Genomic DNA, 20,600 nt, shown 5'->3' on the forward strand with positions numbered 1-20,600 from the left:
ATTTGGTTGTCCACTCATATGCATCCAAAATTGGTTGAGGTGCCATTTGTAAATTCCTGACTGAATTGCCTGCAATTGTAGCAAAATGTTCTTAAAATCATCGCTGTTTTATATTTATTTTGTTCCTCATTGAAAATGTCCATGTACGTATCTAGACGGATAATACCACCACAGTTGCCTTAATATGGGAATAAATGTGTGCTCCGGAGGTTTTTATCACTCTGTTTAATACCACTTAGAGTCTGGGTGCTGATAATTACCCGAGCCGGAGGCGAGGGTAATTATTAGCACCCAGACTCTAAGTGGTATTAAACAGAGTGATAAATACCGACCGAGCACACATTTATTCCCATTCATAAATACCTTTTCGGTAAAAAAAAGATCAAACAATTCGTTCAAAAAATCCTGATTTTGTTAACAAGTTCACTTCATGCTTTTTGAAACATCCCTCTAGCAAAATAATGGAATGTTCAGCTGGCAAGTAAGATGTAAACAACCCTTTTATGGAGATTGACGCGCGCGTAGCATGTTCTGCGCGATGTCGCGCAGAACGCACCTGGGGCGTTGCGTTTTGAATTTAGAACTATAAAATTCTGACTCGCTGGTAGTGTTGCGCATGCCTACGTGAGGACTGTGAACGTTCAACCAATAAAACGGTAAGAGGCACTGGATTTTTAAGGAGTCCACATTTTATGTGACATTTATGAATATTTATTCATAAATACCTCAGACAGTTTAGCTATTCCTATTGGTCGAGAGCCCGTCACGTGGCCGGTCTTAAACGGATGATAAAGACATGGCTAGCTGGTCTTAAACACTTTTCCAGTGTCACAATAAAATGTGGACTCCTAAAAATCCAGTGCCTCTTACCGTTTCATTGGTTGAACGTTCACAATCCTCACGTAGGCATGCGCAACACTACAAGCGAGTCAGAATTTTATAGTTCTAAATTCAAAACGCAACGCCCCAGGTGCGTTCTGCGCGACATCGCGCAGAACATGTTACGCGCGCGTCAATCTCCATAAAAGGGTTGTTTACATCTTACTCGCCAGCTGAACACTCCATTATTTTGCTAGAGGGATGTTTTAAAAAGCATGAAGTGAACTTGTTGAACAAAATCGGGATTTTTGAACGAATTATTTGATATTTTTTTACGGATAAGGTATTTATGAATGGGAATAAATATGTGCTCGGTCGGTATTTATCACTCTGTTAAAAACCTCCGGAGCACACATTTATTCCCTTATTAAGGTATTTTACGTATTTTACGTGACGTCACAGTTCAGCCAAGAACAGCTAGGGTTTTGAAAAAAAGATCATACGATCTTTGGTTTTTAATAGGCCTTAATGGCTTGAGTCAGAGCATACACTTTCAAGTGTGCATTGTTATTTTATGATTTCACGAGGCACGTAGAACCCACACTTTCTCACCAAGCAACAAAAATCGCAATGGCTCGGATTGCGTTTGTCTTTTTAGATGTACAATTTTGTTTCTAGTTTATTGTGGGTTCAGTAATATCTTAAGAGATACCGACATCCAAAACTTCTCTATATTTAATTTGAGGTGGTCTGAACTGAAACACAAGTGAAACAACCATCAAATGGACTAAAGAACTTTTGTCAAATGCTGGACTTTACGTGTCGGTATTCAAACCACACAGTGACTAGTATGGGGGTGACTATTATGGGGTTGGCAATAGTCAACCCTAGCAACTGGCTCTTCGCCCATGGTGTACTTCACTTGTAAGGAATTCTTTGCATATATGTGTTCAATGAGCATGTTTAACCTACAGTTTAGTATAAAAAAAACACAACCTTGATGGTTAAAGTAATTGTATGGAATCAATGTAACAAACGGTTGTTGTTACATATATTTGTAAGTAATTTACACCACATAATAAGCACCAGAGATTAATGGAGTGGTCTGATAAATAACAATTTAACAGAACCACTGGACAAGAAATATTATAAAATACATTTAGCAGGCGTAAAGAAGAAAATTATTGCAACTAATGATACATGGAATAAATATGAACCGGTGTGAATACAAGTTTCTCTTTCTCTGTAGCTCATAAAACATCCTGCTTTGAAATCTCATATGTTCTCAAGGTGAATATCGACAAGACAAGGTAGAATCCTAAACTTTAGAACCCTAAACTAATCGGGATTCTATCGAGTGATCGCTAGAATCCAAGGGATCAGGTGCCCTCCAAAAGGCAATTCAGGATCCACCCTGTCGACTGGCATAATTGTATTTGCCGTTAACAAGTAAACTCGCTAGACTATCTGACATGATCCGTCAGTTGATAGAATTTCATCTCTTTAATTTGAGGATTTTTTGAACAAACATGCACATGTAACAGTTCATGTGCATGTAACTGTACAGTTTCAGCTGTACGTGTTCATCTTTACAACCGTGGACGAAAAATACCAGAGAACAAAAGAGAACAATATCGTCCACGTTTCCCAGCGTACGTCCGCGATTGGGGTCGTGTACAAAACCTGTGGGAGTCTTCCTAAAAAGTTAGAGTACAAACAAAAGAGGGACAATATGACATCCAAGATCGACGGTGAACACACGTTTGTGTGGGTAGGTAATGGCCAATATGGTAAAACGACCCTCTGGAGAAGGGCACTTTTTTGACATTTTTCACTCTTACCCTATTTTCAGACAATGGCCACACCTAACATGAAGTGGTTTGGCCCAACCTTTTAAAGGGGTAAGATATTTGCATGGTGTGTATATGACAACCCATTTGTTTTAAGTCCCCCAAAAATAGCCTCATTACCATAAAAAAAATGGTTTTTATGAAGAAGACCTGTATTTCAAGCAGAAAACGTAATTAGTGTACTTTTGACAGCAGAATCATGCAAATTGGTTACCATTCACCTCATATCCCATTTTCAGGCAGATGCCTTATTGCAGTTTTGAGATGCAGGCCTTCAAAAATGAAGAAAAAACTAGAGGTTCACGTTTGTTGTTACAAACGCAGAGTGGTCGGGCAGGCAATCTGTTCATTAAACACTGCCGAGTTGAGTTATGAATATGTTTATGTAAGAAGAAAGAATCAAGAAGTAAATCCTTTCCAGTTCAATCAATTATTTTGTTTCAAAAAATGCATCTTTAACGGTGTGATTAATTTTAGTAAACATTCTCTGTACTCATACAAGTTATTTCTGGCTTGATGATGTCATTATTCAAAAACGCGGGGAAGTGGATACCGATTTAGTTCAGAAAGGATAAATGTTCATTGTGAAACTAAATAACGTATGGAATTATGGAACATATAATTGAATGTATTCATAACACCTGACGTCCGGTTTGATGACGTCACAGTATTTGGAAGCAAAACGAGAACATTGTAAGGGACATCGTTATTTGGGCTACGAAGATATATATAACATGAATCAAATGATAGAATTAAATTTAAAATATTATCGGTTTCAAATTCTCATAGAAGTAACCTCCGGTCCGATGACGTCATGAATTTGGAACCTTGCCAAAGTATCTGTGGCTTATCAAAGAATATCAAGGGGCGATTTGGTAAAATTTGAGCCTATCGTTTTCAAATTTAAAAAAGCAAACACTATTTTGTGTGCCGCTAGGGGGCGCCCTTTCGAATTATGACGTCATCACACTGTTTTTTGCGTCTAACATTCCTCACTGAACACTTTCATAATTTATATGTGTGTAGTAAAAAGCTCCCACTTTTGAGTTATATGACGTTTTTATTGCACTTCCGGTAACACCGGAAGTGAAGGTCAAGCGGTTTTATGTGTGGGTACACGAAATGTTTCTCACGGCATAGTCTACAACATCTTGAAAAACGAACACGATACTCTATTTGATTCAAAAGATATAGCGCAAACAATTTTGTCAAAATTTGCCCTTAAATCGCTAGTAATTTGATACCTGATGACGTCATGATAATGTAACAAAATTTATAACATTTTCGTACCATGGTACAAGTTCACAATATGTTTTATGATCATACCATAAACCGTTCGGAAGAAATTTTGCTTTGTTTTGATTTCAAGCTAACTTCTTCATTTTGAATTCACCTAAATTTGACCTTCCGGTAGCCCCGGAAGGAAAGGTCAAGCGACTTTGACTTTAAAATCAAAAATGTTTATCAAGGTATTGTCCATCAGATCTCAATATATGAACGTGATCGGTCATTTTGTTCATGAGTTATAATTGACGGAAAATTGTCATATTTTGACCAAAGATCGCTTATAATTTGACACCCAATGACGTCATCGTGACGTCAGAGTAATATGAACCACTTAGGATGAGGGTCGATATATATTGAAAAATACCAGTTCATATCATATACCGTTAAGGAGGAAACCTGCGGAGAATTATTGTCCGAAAAAAAGAAAAGAAAGAAAGACCCAAACAAAGAAGATTTATGAGAACAATTCCAGAGAGTGGTCGGGTTGTGCCCGACCACTCAAAAAAGACACAACAGCCTCAAAGCATTGAATTTTGCGTCGGGGTGATATAAATCAAATTAGGTTTTGCCTAGTCTGGTTCCCAGACCAAAAGATTCCGACTATTCCTGATGAATCTTAGGTCAGGTAGCCTCCGGTAATACAATGAATTACAATTTACGTCACGTGACTAAAACGGGAGGAATTCCTCCTTTTTCCGAAAACTTCCGAAGTTTGCCGAAGTCGTTTCGTCGACAATCGGATAGCGCCCGAGTATTTCCGAGTACATAATATAGGTTTAATTAACTGCTAATTGCTTATTAATTTTATTGTAAATGAGTTGATAATTAATATTCATTGTTTTCATTTAGAAAACTTGAAATTCAACGACGATTTTGTGCATCAAATATACTCGGATCGTACGGGCGAACTTTTTGCTGCGTCATGTACAATTTTGAATTTGACGACCGTTACCGAGATTTTCCAAAACTCGGTCTTCATTCGGCTCCGCCTGCTAACAGTGCTATTTGGTTCCGTAATTTTGAAGATTCCAGATCAACATTACTCAATGTTATTACAAAAACATCAAACTGTATTATCATAACTGTATGATATTACGAAGCAAGTGATTTATTTAAAGATTTGATCAGAACATTAAAAGCTACAAGTGATAAAGCGAAATCGGAAACGAAGCCGCGCTTTGAAAGGCCATTAATGTCGTCATGTTTATTTTTAGCCACGGAGGCTGCCTGACCTACAATTTAAGACGTGAGCGTTGGGAATAATTGTCAGGTCTGGGAACCAGACTAGGTTTTGCCCTGCACCGACGTTTAAACACTGTATACTCAGTGTGTTACCTCCTGAGTGAAAGTTGGAAAAAAAACACTCGGGTGATTTTTTCCAACTTTCACTCGGGAGGTAACACACTGAGTATACAGTGTTTAAACGTCGGTGCAGGGCAAAACCTAATTTGATTTAGCCTAAAAGCAGTAAATAAAACAAAAAAGTGGGGGGGGGGGGGGGCACCATATTTTTCAGGGGGGGGGGGTCATGTTTTGCTGAGTGAGTTGTGACAGCTAAAAACTCACAGGTGTATGTTAATAAAATTTCATTCAATCTGAGCAGGTCACAAAATAATTTCTACTGCAGTTGGTTGACGTATGACCTGAAACTAAATTTACAAAGGCCGACACCTGCCCTACAGCAGCACATGCATCGTGCACAGACCTGAAGCTTCATTTGCTTTAGAAGGCATGAGTCTCAGTTCAGCAGAATACGTTATATGCAGTTACAGTGGAACGTCCCTATACCAAACATCATCATTGGTTCCAGGTTTTGTGTACAAAATGTACGGAACATCGTTGTTACAAAAACGTCAACAGATTAAACAAAATCTATGGTTATATTTAACATTATAACACCTCACCCACAGATTCTGTGTCTTGATTGGCCGAGAGCGAGTCACATGTTACTTTCTAATTTTGCTATCTTTCTGTGCACGGTCAAAAGTACTATACCCGTAGCAACCAAAGTACTATACCATTAGCAACCAAAGTACTATTTCCACGGCGCGGTATTTGTGTGCAAATGGATGCTGGTGTGCACGTTGTGCGTTGCGCGCAGCGCGTATTGTTCCAAAGAGAGTGCGCCGCAGACTTGGGTTCAAACATTTCGTGAAGGGGTAGTTTGGAAGAGAGAAATACATTTTCCACCAATTTTGTGTTGAAATTGAAATTTATTTCAACTGTGTTCGAATTTAAATGATTTAAAATATCAAAATCAAGCAGAATCTGTGGGTGAAGTGTATAAAACAAGTATTGAATGCTTTATCTCGTGGTGAAGTAAAACTAGCCTCCCTCGGTGATTCATGGACCATTCACCTCAGGAGGCTAGTTTTACTACACCACTCGAAACATTCAATATTCGTAAACTATTCCGGCCATTTTAAATTAATTCTCAAATGTCAAACAGCCAATGCTGAAGAGTTACAGGTGGCCGTTATTTCCCCAATGGAATACACAGAAAGAAAAAAAATTGTTACAGAAGTTTTGTGACGACTCAAGAGGGCGCTTTTTAAATGAAGACACTATTTCAAATACCAGCGGCTCAAAATCACTATAATGAACGATTGAAAGTACGAACATTTTCTGTGGATTCCGGGATGTTTGTATATAGCGACATTCCAATGCATTGTGGTTAATTCTCATTACTACTCACCCAATCAACAGTCTTATCTGTAGGTTTGCAGCATTCATATGAGTCACACACTTCTGCCTCCAAATCTTGTGCAGCAATTGCGTCTACTCCACTGTTTGATTTAGTACTTGTTCTCAGGTATCCTTGTCTTCGTTTCTTCTTCTTTCTGTTTGTTACTGCATGGCCTCCTAAAGTCAATTATCAAAAGGAAGAGTTACATTTTATCTTACTGATGTGATGACAAATCAGGGGGCTTACGCTGCAACTGATCCTCAAAGTTCTGTTCTGTTTGGTTGCGGTTCGAATTTTTTTCTCAGAACCTTGGTTCGGTTCAGGTTTGGAAGTGCATACATAATGTATAGGCCTACAATGAAAAGTATAACTTTATAGGCCATTCGTCGGTTCGTACAAACATGTGTGTACCACATATAGTCATACGCAATTTCCACATGCTATTGTACAACACAAGTTGAAGGAGGAATCTCATTTTTGTCGTGCAAACAAAATACCTTAATAATTTGAGTTTATGACGTTGAGAAATGAACATCGTAAAGTGCTACATGTTACCTATCCCGGCCCCTATCTCCGGCGAACTATGATGATCAAATTTCCCGCATGTGTTTTCCTGACAAGTTCCATCCTGTCCGAGCATGCCCTGAGCACTAAAAATTTGCTTCGGGGCAATAATTGCTGATTAGGTCCTTTTTGCTTGACCAAACTTATGAAATCGTAATAATTTTTAGCAACAAAGTGACAAGTACCTACCGTAAAAAATCCAACATTTTCAATTTGTGACTTTCATCAAATTCTCATTCTGTGGACGGATCCGTTAATTTTGTAGAGGGGTGCTTCATCCTGTTTTTAGATTACATCATTTTTGTATAATATTTTACGAAAAAAATCACATTGCAACCATTAGCCCTAACAGTCCTGAATCCTCCAATTTCAATATAATTTTGCACACCCCTAGGGAGTTAGGTTGTCCACTGCAATTTTTTCAATTGTAATTTTTCTAGAAATACAAAAGGTAGGCCAAAAAAAAAAAATATTCGGTCTCTGGTCAGCGCGCATGTCGATTTTAATCATGCGCGTCAACCTTTTTTTTTCTTCAAATTAACACGGAAGCAACAACAGCGCCCTCTATTGCCGCACCTACTCAAATTTTTGTACCAAGGAGCACCAAGGAATGGGGAAATTGCACCAAGGCAAATGATAAAGGGCACCAAGGAAAATTATGGAGGACACCAATGTATAGTGAGGACACAAAAAAGCAAAATAGTACCCACCTTGTCTGTACAATTCAAGCTTGAAAAAACAAAAAGGCACCCCAAAAACAAAAAAAAATGCGTCGCCGCATCAATTCTCGAACTTCGGTCTGACCAGAGACCGATTATTTTTTGGGGGGCCTTATTCACTTTTGAATGAGACATCAACCGGAAATAATCGGCCCTTGTTTAGTCATTGAATCATTACGTAGTAATTCTGAACTATTGGCTGCCAGACAATAATTCTGTTCCTACTGTAGTTCAATACTGCTCTCTGGACGGATTTTAGGCAATACATGGGATACGATTGCGCATGCGCAAAACCAGACTTTAAAGAAAACTACATGTCAGTTCCAGTAAAACTACCCATGGCAAAAGTGGCAATGACTAGGCCAAATCCTGAAACAAGTATGCAAAATGGTAGGAGGGCGAGGATGTAATTCCTGAAATCCATCCTGAGAGCAGTATAGAACTACAGTTAAACATCAACTTCCCAAGGTAAGTCTCGTTCAACTCTTCAATTCTATACTGCCCTCTGGCGGATATGGAATTCCATGAGATTTTAAAGCAACTGGATCTGTCCAATGTTATCCTACCACCAAAGAGCATTCAGGCAATATATTTACATATGTTTATCTACAAGTATAATAACACAACCAATATGCAACTGCAATTGAATTTCAAACAATTTATTTCTTGACCAGAAGGTCAAGACAAAACTTTGCTCCATTGTTATGTATGGACAGAATTGTTACAACTGCAATGTATTCGATAACGGTCTTAAAAGCTTCACAAAAGAAACTGTACTTCAACAGAACAGTCTGTTTAACATTCAATAAAACTGCCAAACATGGCAAAACCTCTACCGAAGTAAAAGGGCAAACATTAATTGTGTCCAATGCAACAACTTTTACGCTGCGAAACTGTTTGATCAGTCAGACATGTACAGCCATACTGGTGTACGGGAAAGATTTAACTTGTGGTAGCAGCATGGTGCTATGGGTGTTTATCGTTTTGTTGTAGTACAATAGCGGAAGTCTTCGCACTACTCCAACCTGCAGCTTTGAGGATCTGCTCAAGGCATCCACCTGATGTGATTGCCTTAGATGAGGATGCTGATCGGACACTGTGGGCTTGTATGTAGAAACATCGATCCCCGCCTTTGTCATAGATGTTTTGACCCAATTACTGATTGTTGTGCTGTTACACGCTTATGAGGTTTCATATAGCTAATGAACAATATTGATTCTTCCTTTCTTAGAGTATTGGTCCCTCTATGTATTCGGCCAAAACAATGTAATTACAAAGACCCCTATCAATTGGGTATGCTTTGAACTCGAGTACAGGGCCCAATTTCATAAAGCTGTTTACCGGTAAGCACATTTTTCTGCTTACTATAGCAGAAAAAGAATAGGCTTAACGTAAGCGTATTTTTTATGCTTAGCCCCCAAAAATGTTGCGCGCTCATCATGTAGTCTGCTATTCTATCAAATCTACTTGCGCGTCGTCTGCTAGGCAAATGCGTTAAGAGTCATTTCGTGTAAATACTTCATATAAGTGTTCACGCTCAAAAAATATTTTGCCCGTTGCCATGGTTACGGGCCATTATGGGTTTTGGCAATTTTTGGGAAATTTTGAGGATGCAAAAATTCTTTTTTTTGCGTTATTTTCGAAGGTCATCCAGCCAATCTGCGAAGTACCGGGTAATGTCACAAAAGTAACTATATTATGACAAAGTATCAGCCTTACCCTTACAAGAAAAAAATAGAAACACTTCTAAAAAATCTCCTTTATATTATTTTTAGGCCCTAATACAGCATAATTTTACAACCAGCAAAATTGCATTTTTACCCCATTTTTATCCCTCCAAAATGGCACTTGCCAGGGCACTCAGAATAATTTCCCTTCGGCTACGGTTAGTTCAGATATTGGTTCAAGTTTGGGTTATTGTATATATCCTTTGTGCAGTAGCGCTCCAAACATGGTAAATTTCACAAAAACCTTAAAAAGTGTATTTTCAGTGTTTTCCTTTGTTTTGAGTAATAACTTGTATAATTGGTATTGTTCATGAACCTGGCACATTTTCACAAACAGAATCAGACTGTGTATCATTTTTAGACCAGTGGATGAAGAGTAGGTCGTGTACTCCCCCCACACCTGGCTAGGCCCCGCCCACTCCCCCTGTGCCACCGAAATTTGAATTTGTATGTTGCATAACGAAACAAATGTAAATAAATAATATGCAAGTGAACACTTTAGAAATTACATAGACTTCCTTTTCACAGCCCCCCTTCCCCCACCCCGGGGGCATTGCTTGGGGTTGAGGGTGGGGTGTGACCACCCACCAATAACTTGGCTTTGTCGGTAAAATCATTGTCACATGGGCAAAAACTCATGTGTTTGCAAGCCGCAATGAATAATAATGGTCATATCCATTGTCCTCTGATTGAAGTGCACCATTATTCAAACTTTAAGTATAATTTTTCAAGTGAATATATCTCAGACCCTAATCACACTGGAGGTGGAATGAGCCGGAATGTCGTCGGAATGAAAATTCTTTGTATATTCCTGGATGTTCGAAGTGCATTTTAAAACTTCTGACTGCATTCTGAGTGCATTCCAAATATTCGGGCCCATTCTTGTGGCCGGCCCGAATGTTTTGCTCATGCTCAAAACTTTCGAGGTGCATTCGAAGTGGAGAAATATCGAACGGCAATCGAAGTGTATTCTAACTGCACTCTGACTGCATTCTAAATATTCTTACGGCATTCAAACAGCATTCGAAACATTCTGATTGAATTCGAGGGAGAATCGAAAGGCCAAGTCACTTCAAATCCTGCCAGGATGTCCCGAATGCGCCTCGAATGAGCCGGAATGCACCTCGAATGCATCTCTGTTTGAATTCTTGGACATTCCAACCATATTCAGTGGCCATTCCGGGAGCGTCCTGACTGCATTCGAGGTGAATTCGTACAGCATTTGAGGCATCCAACCAGACTTCGAGCGGTATTCGGGCAGCAATCGAAGTGCATTCTAATTATTCTGACAGCATTCTAACAGCATTCTAAGTATTCCTACTGTGTTCCAACTACATTCGAGCTGCATTCGAGAGCTAATACACCCGGAATGCGCAAGAATCATTTGAGACGGGTTCGAAACGCATTCCAAGTATTCGAACGGCATTCTTACAAAGCTTGGTCAATTTGAAATTCCCTCCTGAATGTGGCACGAATTTTGATTTTTGTTTTCATTCCGGCTGGTTCTGCTTGATTCCTGCTGATTCCAAATAAGAGTGACGGGGGTCTCACATGGGTCACACTTTGCTTTCAAAAAGCAGCTTGAGTAACCTGAAACATTTTTCTGTTAACTAAAAATGTTAACACTTTTTGGACCTTTAAATGGATACAAATGCTAAAATTTGCATGAGACTGGGATGGCTGAATCATGTCCAGTATCTGTTTTTTCCCCATCTGAACACCATCTTTACTGTTGAATGTCCTCCTTAAATCCAAAGTCCCCTGATATCTCGATGATTTGAACCTTGATTGTTTTAACTAGTAGTCAGGATAGTTACAGATCCTCATTCATGTCCTCATCTTCACTGTATGAGCCTTCAGTTGAGAGTGCAGGAGGGTAGCTAATAACCCGGTGCGGTTTCTTGGTGAGCCGTTAGCCCTGTTCCTTCTCCTGTCAGTTTTGTATACTTTCATGGCGCACATGAAAGCCCATTTGGCAGACAGGTGAATTGAAACAAGGAATCTCTCCAAAAGAATCGAGGAAATTTCCTAATATCTTAGTGCACTGGAACACAATAGTACGCATCTTTTAAATCTATTGATGCCAAGAAGCACCCTTCAGAAACCAACTTTAGTGCCATATCAAATGTCTCCATCTTAAAATGGTGTTTACTCAACATGGTAGTTGAATTGCTTCGGGTTCAGAATAAGTCTATGGGAGCCATTTTTCTTAGATACTAAGAAATAACGCTCGACACAAATTCACCATTCTCTGTAACAGCCTTTTCCAAAACCTTTTTTTTTTGGGATTAAGTTCTGGATTTCCTCATCTACAACTGAACTCTATTGCTGGTTAAATTTGGATATTGGCGTACTGTACTGAACATGCTGAACAGGTGGATCACCATCTGTAAATTCAATTCTGCAACCCGCAACTGTCTGCAAAATTTTTCTATCTGAAGTAGTGTTTCTCCATTTGTGAATAGATTTGGTCAATCTACCAGAACAAAATGGAGTGGATTTGTGCTCCGATTCTATCAATGCTACAATAACCAGGTTGGAAATTCCAACATTTGAGCCTACCTCACCTTTTGAAGGTGCAAGAGATGAGACTGGATGTGTATTACGACCCTGCCACCCTCCAGATTGTCTTCCACAATAAGCACCCCATGGAGGGTATGGGTATGAAGCACCAGTCGGGCGACTACCTTTGCCCCTATTTGCATGGGTCCGGGACCCTGGTATTGTCCATGTGGAAGATACCCTCCTCTGTAATGGGGGTATCCATAGGCTCCTCTGGCTGTAAAAAGCAGATTTACCTGGGCATAGCTGGTTAACTGTCTTGTGAGATTCTCCAATGTCTTTTATCATTTTTTCCACATTCTGGTTTCTGCCATATAAGTAGGCAATTGTGCTCTCCATCAGATGAGAAAAGGTTCTCATAACGCCAAGCCAATTCTGGCTTCTGCAGCTCTCGGCGGTGTAGGAAAATGTTATGAAATATGTGGCCCAGCATCGCAAGTCCTTTCATGCATACCATGGTCAACTCATTTGCGACATTAACACTGAGAACAGCATTGTCGTTTTCTTTGTTTGGATGTCATCAACTATTTTCGTGAGGCAGCAGCCCACTTTGGCGACCACAGTCTGAATGATTTTCATTCTCTCATCAAACTATTTGGTCTGACCTTTCAGTAACTTGTGTACAAGTTCGTCAGTCTCAACTTGGCTGCGAAGTTCCGCGCAATTCTCAGGGCGCTTGATCTCCATTGATTTCTTACAAAACCTTCATAATCCATGACTTTCTGAACCATTATGTTTACCCCATTGGCTAGGGAGGCAGACACAGCTTCACATCACATGTATCTTCTTTTGGAGTCATAAACTCTGCAAGATATTCATCGAACTTGCTAACAACTGGATCCACATTGCTCGTGGTGCTGTCCGTATCTTTACCGCTGTCATCCATGTTGTTTACGTTAGGGATACTCATGCACTTTGACCACAACGTTCATTCTCCATTTCTTGTTGAACTTGTTTCAATGTCTTTAGCTTGTTTTGTCAAATCTTTCATAGTTTTGGCCAGCTGGCTCAAAGTTGCCCATATTTCAGTGTTGCTGGGACTCATTTTTGATGCCCCACTTGCCACCACTTTTTTACATGTAGCTAGATGCGTATTCTTTTTGGCCACATTTCTCGTGCTCGACCTGGGAATGACATTGTCTTTTCCTGTTTTTGTCGTGTCTTGTTTTTGTGCGCCATTGGCCGCACTTTTATCCATATCACCTTTCACCATTGGCGAGTAGGGATTTTTTCAATTTTACAGCAAAATACCGTTAAATTCCTGGCACTTCTGTGCCCAATTTTGTTCCCCCACGTCTGGTCTGCATCAGAGGGTTCGATACTGGCTTTGAGCATGCGCGATCGTATTCCATGGAATTCTATATCTGCCAAAGGGCAGTATAGAATTGTAATTTTTGAAGTGCATTGGAAAAAGCAACTTTAAGAAAGTTTTAATCAAAGACAGTATTGACATGATGATGTATTTCCTTTACATCTACATGTAATATGGGTAATTCCACAAAGTTGGGTACAGAATGTGTGACATGAGGGTGAGTTTTTCAAAATAATGTGAAGAGCACTAAAATAACTTTTTTAGGTGCTGACATATATGTAGTGTCTAAAATAATAAACCATTTTGAGACATCTTGTCAAACGTTTTTTTTTTAACAGTGTTGTTTATTAACAGATGCAAAGCAAGTTTCACAGGTAACATGGACACCAAACATGAGGAATCACCTTTCCCATTGTTATTTTATAGAATTGATATGCTCCAAGTATAGAATGTATTTAAAAGGGCTTGATAAGTACATTAATTAAATTCATACATTTTTTGGCTAATCGTTATGAGATTATTGAAATCAGCTGTGTTCATTCACATGAAATGGGCAAATTATATAAATTTGGCCCTTCATACACATTTTTTCTTGTATTGTCTGTTCCAAAAATGTTTGTCTACACCAAACATGTGTAAAACACAAGGAAGCAAACCCACATTCAACTTATTTTGCCATGTTACCATTTCTTTTACACAAGACAGTATCCATGCAAAATTGTTTTGTGGTTTCACATGTAACAATGACACCAACATATTGGTGTCCTGTTACACGTGAAACCGATATATGGATTATAAGGTAATAAACTTTAAACTTGATAAAAAATGAGTAAAACTTCATTTATATTAATTAAAAATGAACAAATTTAAAACAACAGCTAAAGATGTGAGAGAGTTTAGCTTTGAGACTCCCATATTGGTCAGGGTTGGGTTTCACATGTAACATGGATGCCAAATTATCGAACGTTCTGATTACATCTCAAGATGTGATGCCTAAACCATTTTGCCGTCCCCATCCTTCCCGTATCCCGTCCCCACCCTCCCCTACCCCGCCCCACACCCTCCCCCACTCCATTCCCACCCTTCTAGTACCCATTACATATTGGACAGGGTTGGTTTCACATGTAACATGGATGCCAAATTATCGAACGTTCTGATTACATCTCAAGATGTGATGCCTAAACCATTTTGCCATCCCCATCCTTCCCGTATCCCGTCCCCACCCTCCTCTACCCCACCCCACCCTCCCCCACTCCATTCCCACCCTTCTAGTACCCATTAAATAACAGTGTTGTAGTCGAGTCCATCACAAGTCCATCATAAGTCCATCACAAACAATTCAGTCTTAATCAGGTAATAAACTTTAAACTTACTCATAAAAAATGAGTAAAACTTCGTTTACCGGTATATTAATTAAAAATGAACAAATTTGAAACATCACCTAAAGATGTGAGAGAGTTTAGCTTTGAGACTCCCATATTGGACAGGGTTGGGTTTCACATGTAACATGGATGCCAAATTATCGAATGTTCTGATTACATCTCAAGATGTGATGCCTAAACCATTTTGCCGTCCCCATCCTTCCCGTATCCCGTCCCCACCCTCCCCTTCCCCACTCCACCCTCCCCTTCCCCACTCCATTCCCACCCTCTAGTACCCATTACATAACAGTGTTGTTGGATGCATTGTTCTATGGATATATACCATTCCCAAATGGATGAATTTACTGAACATGCTGAAGCCTAAATCAAAGCAAATTATGAATTTATTTCTTAGGGGAAGTTTTTTTTTAGTTTTGTTCTATTTATTCTTATGTGTTTTGTTTCTTTTGTCTGAAAAAAATGTTGAAATATCTTAATTCAAACCAGAAAAAGAAAATCACATGATGCTCCACCCCCATTATGAGAATGGAATGGTCTGGCGGTATCCTGGCCTATGACCAATCAAATTTGACACTTCCCCTCTTATTTTAGACTAACTTCAGTAAAAATCACCAACTTTCGAACCCCCTTCAAACAGATAAATGAAAAGGACCCCATTTTTAATAGATCAGACGTTGACCATCCAACGCAGGCAAAAGCACAGGCCAAAACACATAATCGTACCACACCGTCACAAGGAAACCACGTCGTGACATTTTCATTACGATGTGCAATTTCAGTTAGGGTTTCGGGACACATATTTAGCGTCATTTGTGAAAGCTCAGCCTCTTCCATGTTAAAAAAAAAAAACAATCAGGTCTTTCCATGCAGAACCTGGAGTATTTGACCGTGCATGAGCATGTTTTTATGCCAAATCACGGAAATGGAATATCACATCGTCACGTGGTTACCATTTTGTTTCGTATCCATTCCGTAGCTAAAGTGCAGGTTTTAGCGCGTCAACTATACTGCAACAATTGTTTGAGATGTTATTCATGTTTCAGCATACACAGGGAGTATTTCTTCGGGATTACCAGGCACCGTGTTGGTAAATCTGTAATCTAACCCTTGTGTCCTCCCCGAATGTGGTATACTTCGTAACTGACATCACACCGCAACAAAATGACGCCAAAACTATTGGCACCCACGATGGAAAAGTTGCCGAAAGCACGCGGGTTTCTTCTTGCAACAAAGCAAGGGTTGCATCCGGGTACTTTGATCGCAAGACGTTCATCCAGAAAATCGATAGAGGGCGCACGCGCGATTGCATTTAATTATCACATCGTCACATTTTTTAGTGGATGCGAAGTCAACTCCCAGTGAATAACCACGGTTGTTTTTAAAAAATCGTGTAGTTTTTTCATGATTTCTGGTTGGATACGAATGGAATGCTACTGTTTCTCGTGGAAATCGTTATTTGGGTCTTTTAAATGACACTGACATTTTACAATATGTTGGTAAATTTCGGTCTCACCTCGTAACATTGCTGACACGAAATGTTACGATGTGCGCCGAGACTTCCGTGATCGATACTCCAGAAATGCAAGACGCATGGAATAAATAACAATCAGGGAATCGTAAACGGTATATTGGTTCAACTTTATTTGCAAAACATTATTTAAAATATACTCTTGGGAACACAGAATCGTACATTGAAGACCGAGTATGTTTCATGTCACAAAATATTCTTAAAATAAACATGGATACCATGATATTTTGGTGACGTAGTTTGGGTTTCGACCAATTGGAGGTCCCAAATTTTTTTGTTTTTTTGTTCGCCCATTCATCCTCAATAAATCAGGATCGATAAAAAATGTGATTAATTTGTCAAAAAAGAAATAACAGCACTTTGTTTTCACTGGACCACTGTCACTGATGCATTGATTGTGTACCCAACTTCGTGGAATGACCCTGTATAATTAAACTTACATTTATGCCAATTAATTTAAAACAAGAACAAAAATAGGGGGCTTGATGGTTTAAGGGCAAATACCCCAAATCTGAAGAGATTTGGTAGTCTACGAGGGGCCGATACTTACCTGCTAATTCCTACATATGCATTATTCCTTATAGGCCGCAGGCCAAACCTGCTAGATTTTACGTCTACCACAGCGCCCTCTGGGCCAATACCCGATACCCATGATACCAAGTGGCATATCGTCCTCTTTTCTGAAAGCGTAAAAACAGGAAATCCCATGCCTAACGTTAGGGTAGGAGGGAGGGAGAATTAGCAGGTAAGTATCGGCCCCTCGTGGACTACCAAATCCCTTCAGATTTGGGGTAGTCCACTTCGGGCCCTCTCTTACCTGCTAATTCCTACATATGCATAGATTAGCACTGAAAGGAGGAGGGTATAGGCGAGATTTTCATAGGAACCTCAAAATAGCAGTGAAAAAACACCGAAAGTATCGGCCCATCGTGCACACCATTAGAAACCTGTACATGTAAACTGATATGCGAATACAATGTAAGTGACATGGTAACTCACCGAAAAAGAAGGGGGTTACTGTCTGATAGGGATCGTCCCATCACTCCGGCGTCTCCCTTGGCCGGTCGGGTCTACCCCATCATCATGGTCTTTCTCGTAAGTCGAGGGCATCGAAGTTGTGATGACCACACGGCCCATCTGCCCCTCAGTCTGCAAGACATCTTTGAGGTAGCATGAGACAAAAGTGGAAGCTGTCTTCCAGGCTGCTGCTTGCAATATCTCGTGCATGGGAACCCCTTTGAGAAAGGCCCAAGACGTTGCAGTAGCCCGAGTTTCATGGGCATGTACCGGCCCCGTTGATTTAGTTGGCCAGTCTGAGATAGACGTTTGAATGGCCCTAACCACCCAACGAGAAATAGTATCCCGGGTGGCTGATCTGTGAGGTGATGTAGTTGTAATAAACAGCCGGCAAATGGAACCTCGGAGAGTTTTAGGGCGAGCAAGGTACCATTTAAGCGCCCGAACAGGGCACCAAAACTTGTCCTCCACAACTGCCGAGACAGTCTTTATCTGCGGAACGAAGATGTCCGGGAGGGGGGGGGGGGGAAATGAGGCTGACTGTTTTTTGGTCAGGAAACCTTGGCTAGGTATCAGTCGGACACCATGTGGCTCCCATCTGATGTGTCCATCAGCAATTGTAAGAGCATGGAGCTCACTTCGCCTTCTGGCTGTGGCCGCAGCTAGAAGAAAAACTGTCTTCACAGTCAGGTTCATCAGGGAAGCCCCGGAAAGTGGCTAAAATGGAGGCTTGGCTAACACTTGCAGGACCTTACCCAGATCCCAAGAGGGCACCAGATGGCGATGCGGGGGCCGCTCGATAAACATGCCCTTGAGAAGTTGAGATAGTGCATTACTAGTCGAAACAGTGGAACCATCCGGAAATCCCTTATGGATGGTAGCAATCGCCGAGCGATAACCCCTAATAGTTGTAACGGACAGATCTTGCGAGAAGAGCGCCATTAGAAAGTCCCCAATGGCGGTTAAAGGTGCAGAGCAGGGATCAACAGCTTCTGCACCATCTAAGATAATGTTGTACTCTGCCATTGTATGTTCGACGTGTGGACTCCCTTCGGCCCTTGGCTGCCAGGGTTGCAGCGTTTGCCGAAAGGCCTGCTGTTCGGAGGGAAGATTCGACAAAGGCCAGCAGGTTAGGTGGAGTTTCTCTGGGTTTGGGTGAAGAAACCCTGACCCGGGTTGACTCAGGAGGTCGGTCCGCTGTGGCAACAGGATTGGAGGGTGTATCAGTAGGCGGGTGATCCTTTCAAACCATGGTTGTCTTGGCCAAAAGGGGGCGATCAGTAAAAGCTTGCACTGTTTCGTCTCCACTTTTGCTATCACCCGTGGTAAGAGGGAGATTGGGGGGAACGCGTAAGCAAACATGTTTCCCCAACTCAGTGAAAGAGCATCCATTGCCCAAGCTTGTGGGTCGGGAACCCGGCTGCAATACACTGGGAGCTGCTTGTTCCGGGCTGAGGCGAATAGGTCTATGTGGGGCTTGTCGAGTGTTAAAAAGATGCCCTGTACCACTGTAGGGTGGAGCATCCACTCTGTGGGGAGGACTTTGCCTCTGGACAGGGCATTGGCCATGACATTCAGCCTTCCTGCCAAGTATACTGCCATCAAGGTTGTGTTGTTGGAAATACTCCATTGGAGGAGTTTCCATGTGTACATGCATAAGCGGCTGGACCGGGTGCCCCCTTGTCGGGAACACGCATGTCCGGGCTGAAGGAATCCGGGTCTTCCGGATCCGGTGCCTCGGACCAGGCTGAGCACCTGGGGACCGGAGGACAGCGGCCGAGTCGGCATGTCTCTGGACCCCGAATTGCCGGCCGAATATTTCTCGGCACTAAGCCCCGAGGACAGAGGCCTAGCAGCAGGGATTATCCTTAGCGGTCGCCCGCTCGCCAAATGCGAGTGAAAACAGCGGCGGGCGAGTCAAAACCCTCCTCTCAGTAGTCCGACGGGCGAGTCAAAAAAGTGTTTAAAAAAATAAAATAACGAAGTTTTCCCTACAGTATTTTTCAATCAATCAAAATAAAAAGTTAAGGGTGATACAACACATGAATCCTTTTGCCACGCCGACCGAAATAAAAACATCGGTAGTTCGAATTCGTATCACTCCATGTATATTCGCAGTGCGCTGTGCATTGAAATCCCAACGACGAACATGAGGCGAATCAACGTGTATTTGCCATTACACATTGTGCACACATGCAGCGCACGTGATTTACTTCGTCTGCAGTCCACATGGTACGGACGTACGTACGTTAACATCGTATTCGTATCATACAACGTGGTGAGGAGAAAACTTTCATGACAGTCTGCCAAAACTTGTGCCCGAACGGATTCTTGGGATGATTTCTTGAACACTATCAAACGAATGTACCGAAAAGATGAGGACAATATGAGATTCGAGGGGCCTATTTTGAATGTAAAGACTAGTGAATGTAAAGTGGACCGTGCTCCGGAAAACGTTATGGATTGACGTGACCAGCGTAAGTTCGTGGGTCGCCCGCCCGCAGCGCTTCTTGGCTAGGCACGCTGATTGCACCATTCTTCGCTAGAAATGCATGGCGCGCGCGAGAGATTTTTTTTTTTGAAAATACTGGCCTTCTCACTCATTTTCAAACAAGTTAAAACAGTTCAGTTACTAACTTGGTAAACTCCCATTAATACCACGACTGTGTGCAATGTTTTCTTGTTCCTCAAGATAACGCTTTTTTAGTTCGTGTTTTATCAAAACATGTCGGAAATAGAACACCTAAAGCCTTAAGTTCGGAACGAAGCACACTGCATAAATTTTGATTATAACTTCTCCCCCTATTTGATTCCTGTTAAAGCCTTGCTCTATGTTAAAGCATGGACGATTAAAGAAACATTGACATCACTTAAAAAGGAACTACATGCAATATTATGTACATGATTAAGATAATTGCCGATTGTATTCATATTGCACCATTTATGGTAATCCTTACTTTTAAGACACTCTATTTTGTACGAGTTCTGTTCAAAACTGTCTTTTGCAGACGACTGTCCTGTACCAAAGTGACTTTTGCAGGCTAAAGAAGTCTTTTTTCTTCAGACAAACTCATGTTAGCTATAATTTTGAAAGCCCTTTAAAGAAAATGTGACTTTCCTACCTTTTTTTGCAGTTCGCCATGTTGC

General features: G+C 40.8%; 1 protein-coding gene across 3 annotated transcripts in view; it reads right to left on the reverse strand.

Moving 5' to 3' along the window:
- The window catches only part of LOC119732019, a 103,099-nt gene that overhangs the window by 20,007 nt on the left and 62,492 nt on the right, over window positions 1–20,600 (reverse strand). For all 3 annotated transcript variants that reach the window (XM_038205385.1, XM_038205386.1, XM_038205384.1), the window contains exon 7: window positions 6,652–6,818. In XM_038205385.1, the coding sequence (XP_038061313.1) occupies window positions 6,652–6,818 (167 nt within the window). The remainder of the gene's footprint in view (window positions 1–6,651; window positions 6,819–20,600) is intronic.

The sequence above is a fragment of the Patiria miniata genome, unplaced genomic scaffold, assembly GCF_015706575.1.
Source record: "Patiria miniata isolate m_02_andy unplaced genomic scaffold, ASM1570657v1 HiC_scaffold_24, whole genome shotgun sequence".
NCBI classification, from domain to species: Eukaryota; Metazoa; Echinodermata; class Asteroidea; order Valvatida; family Asterinidae; genus Patiria; species Patiria miniata.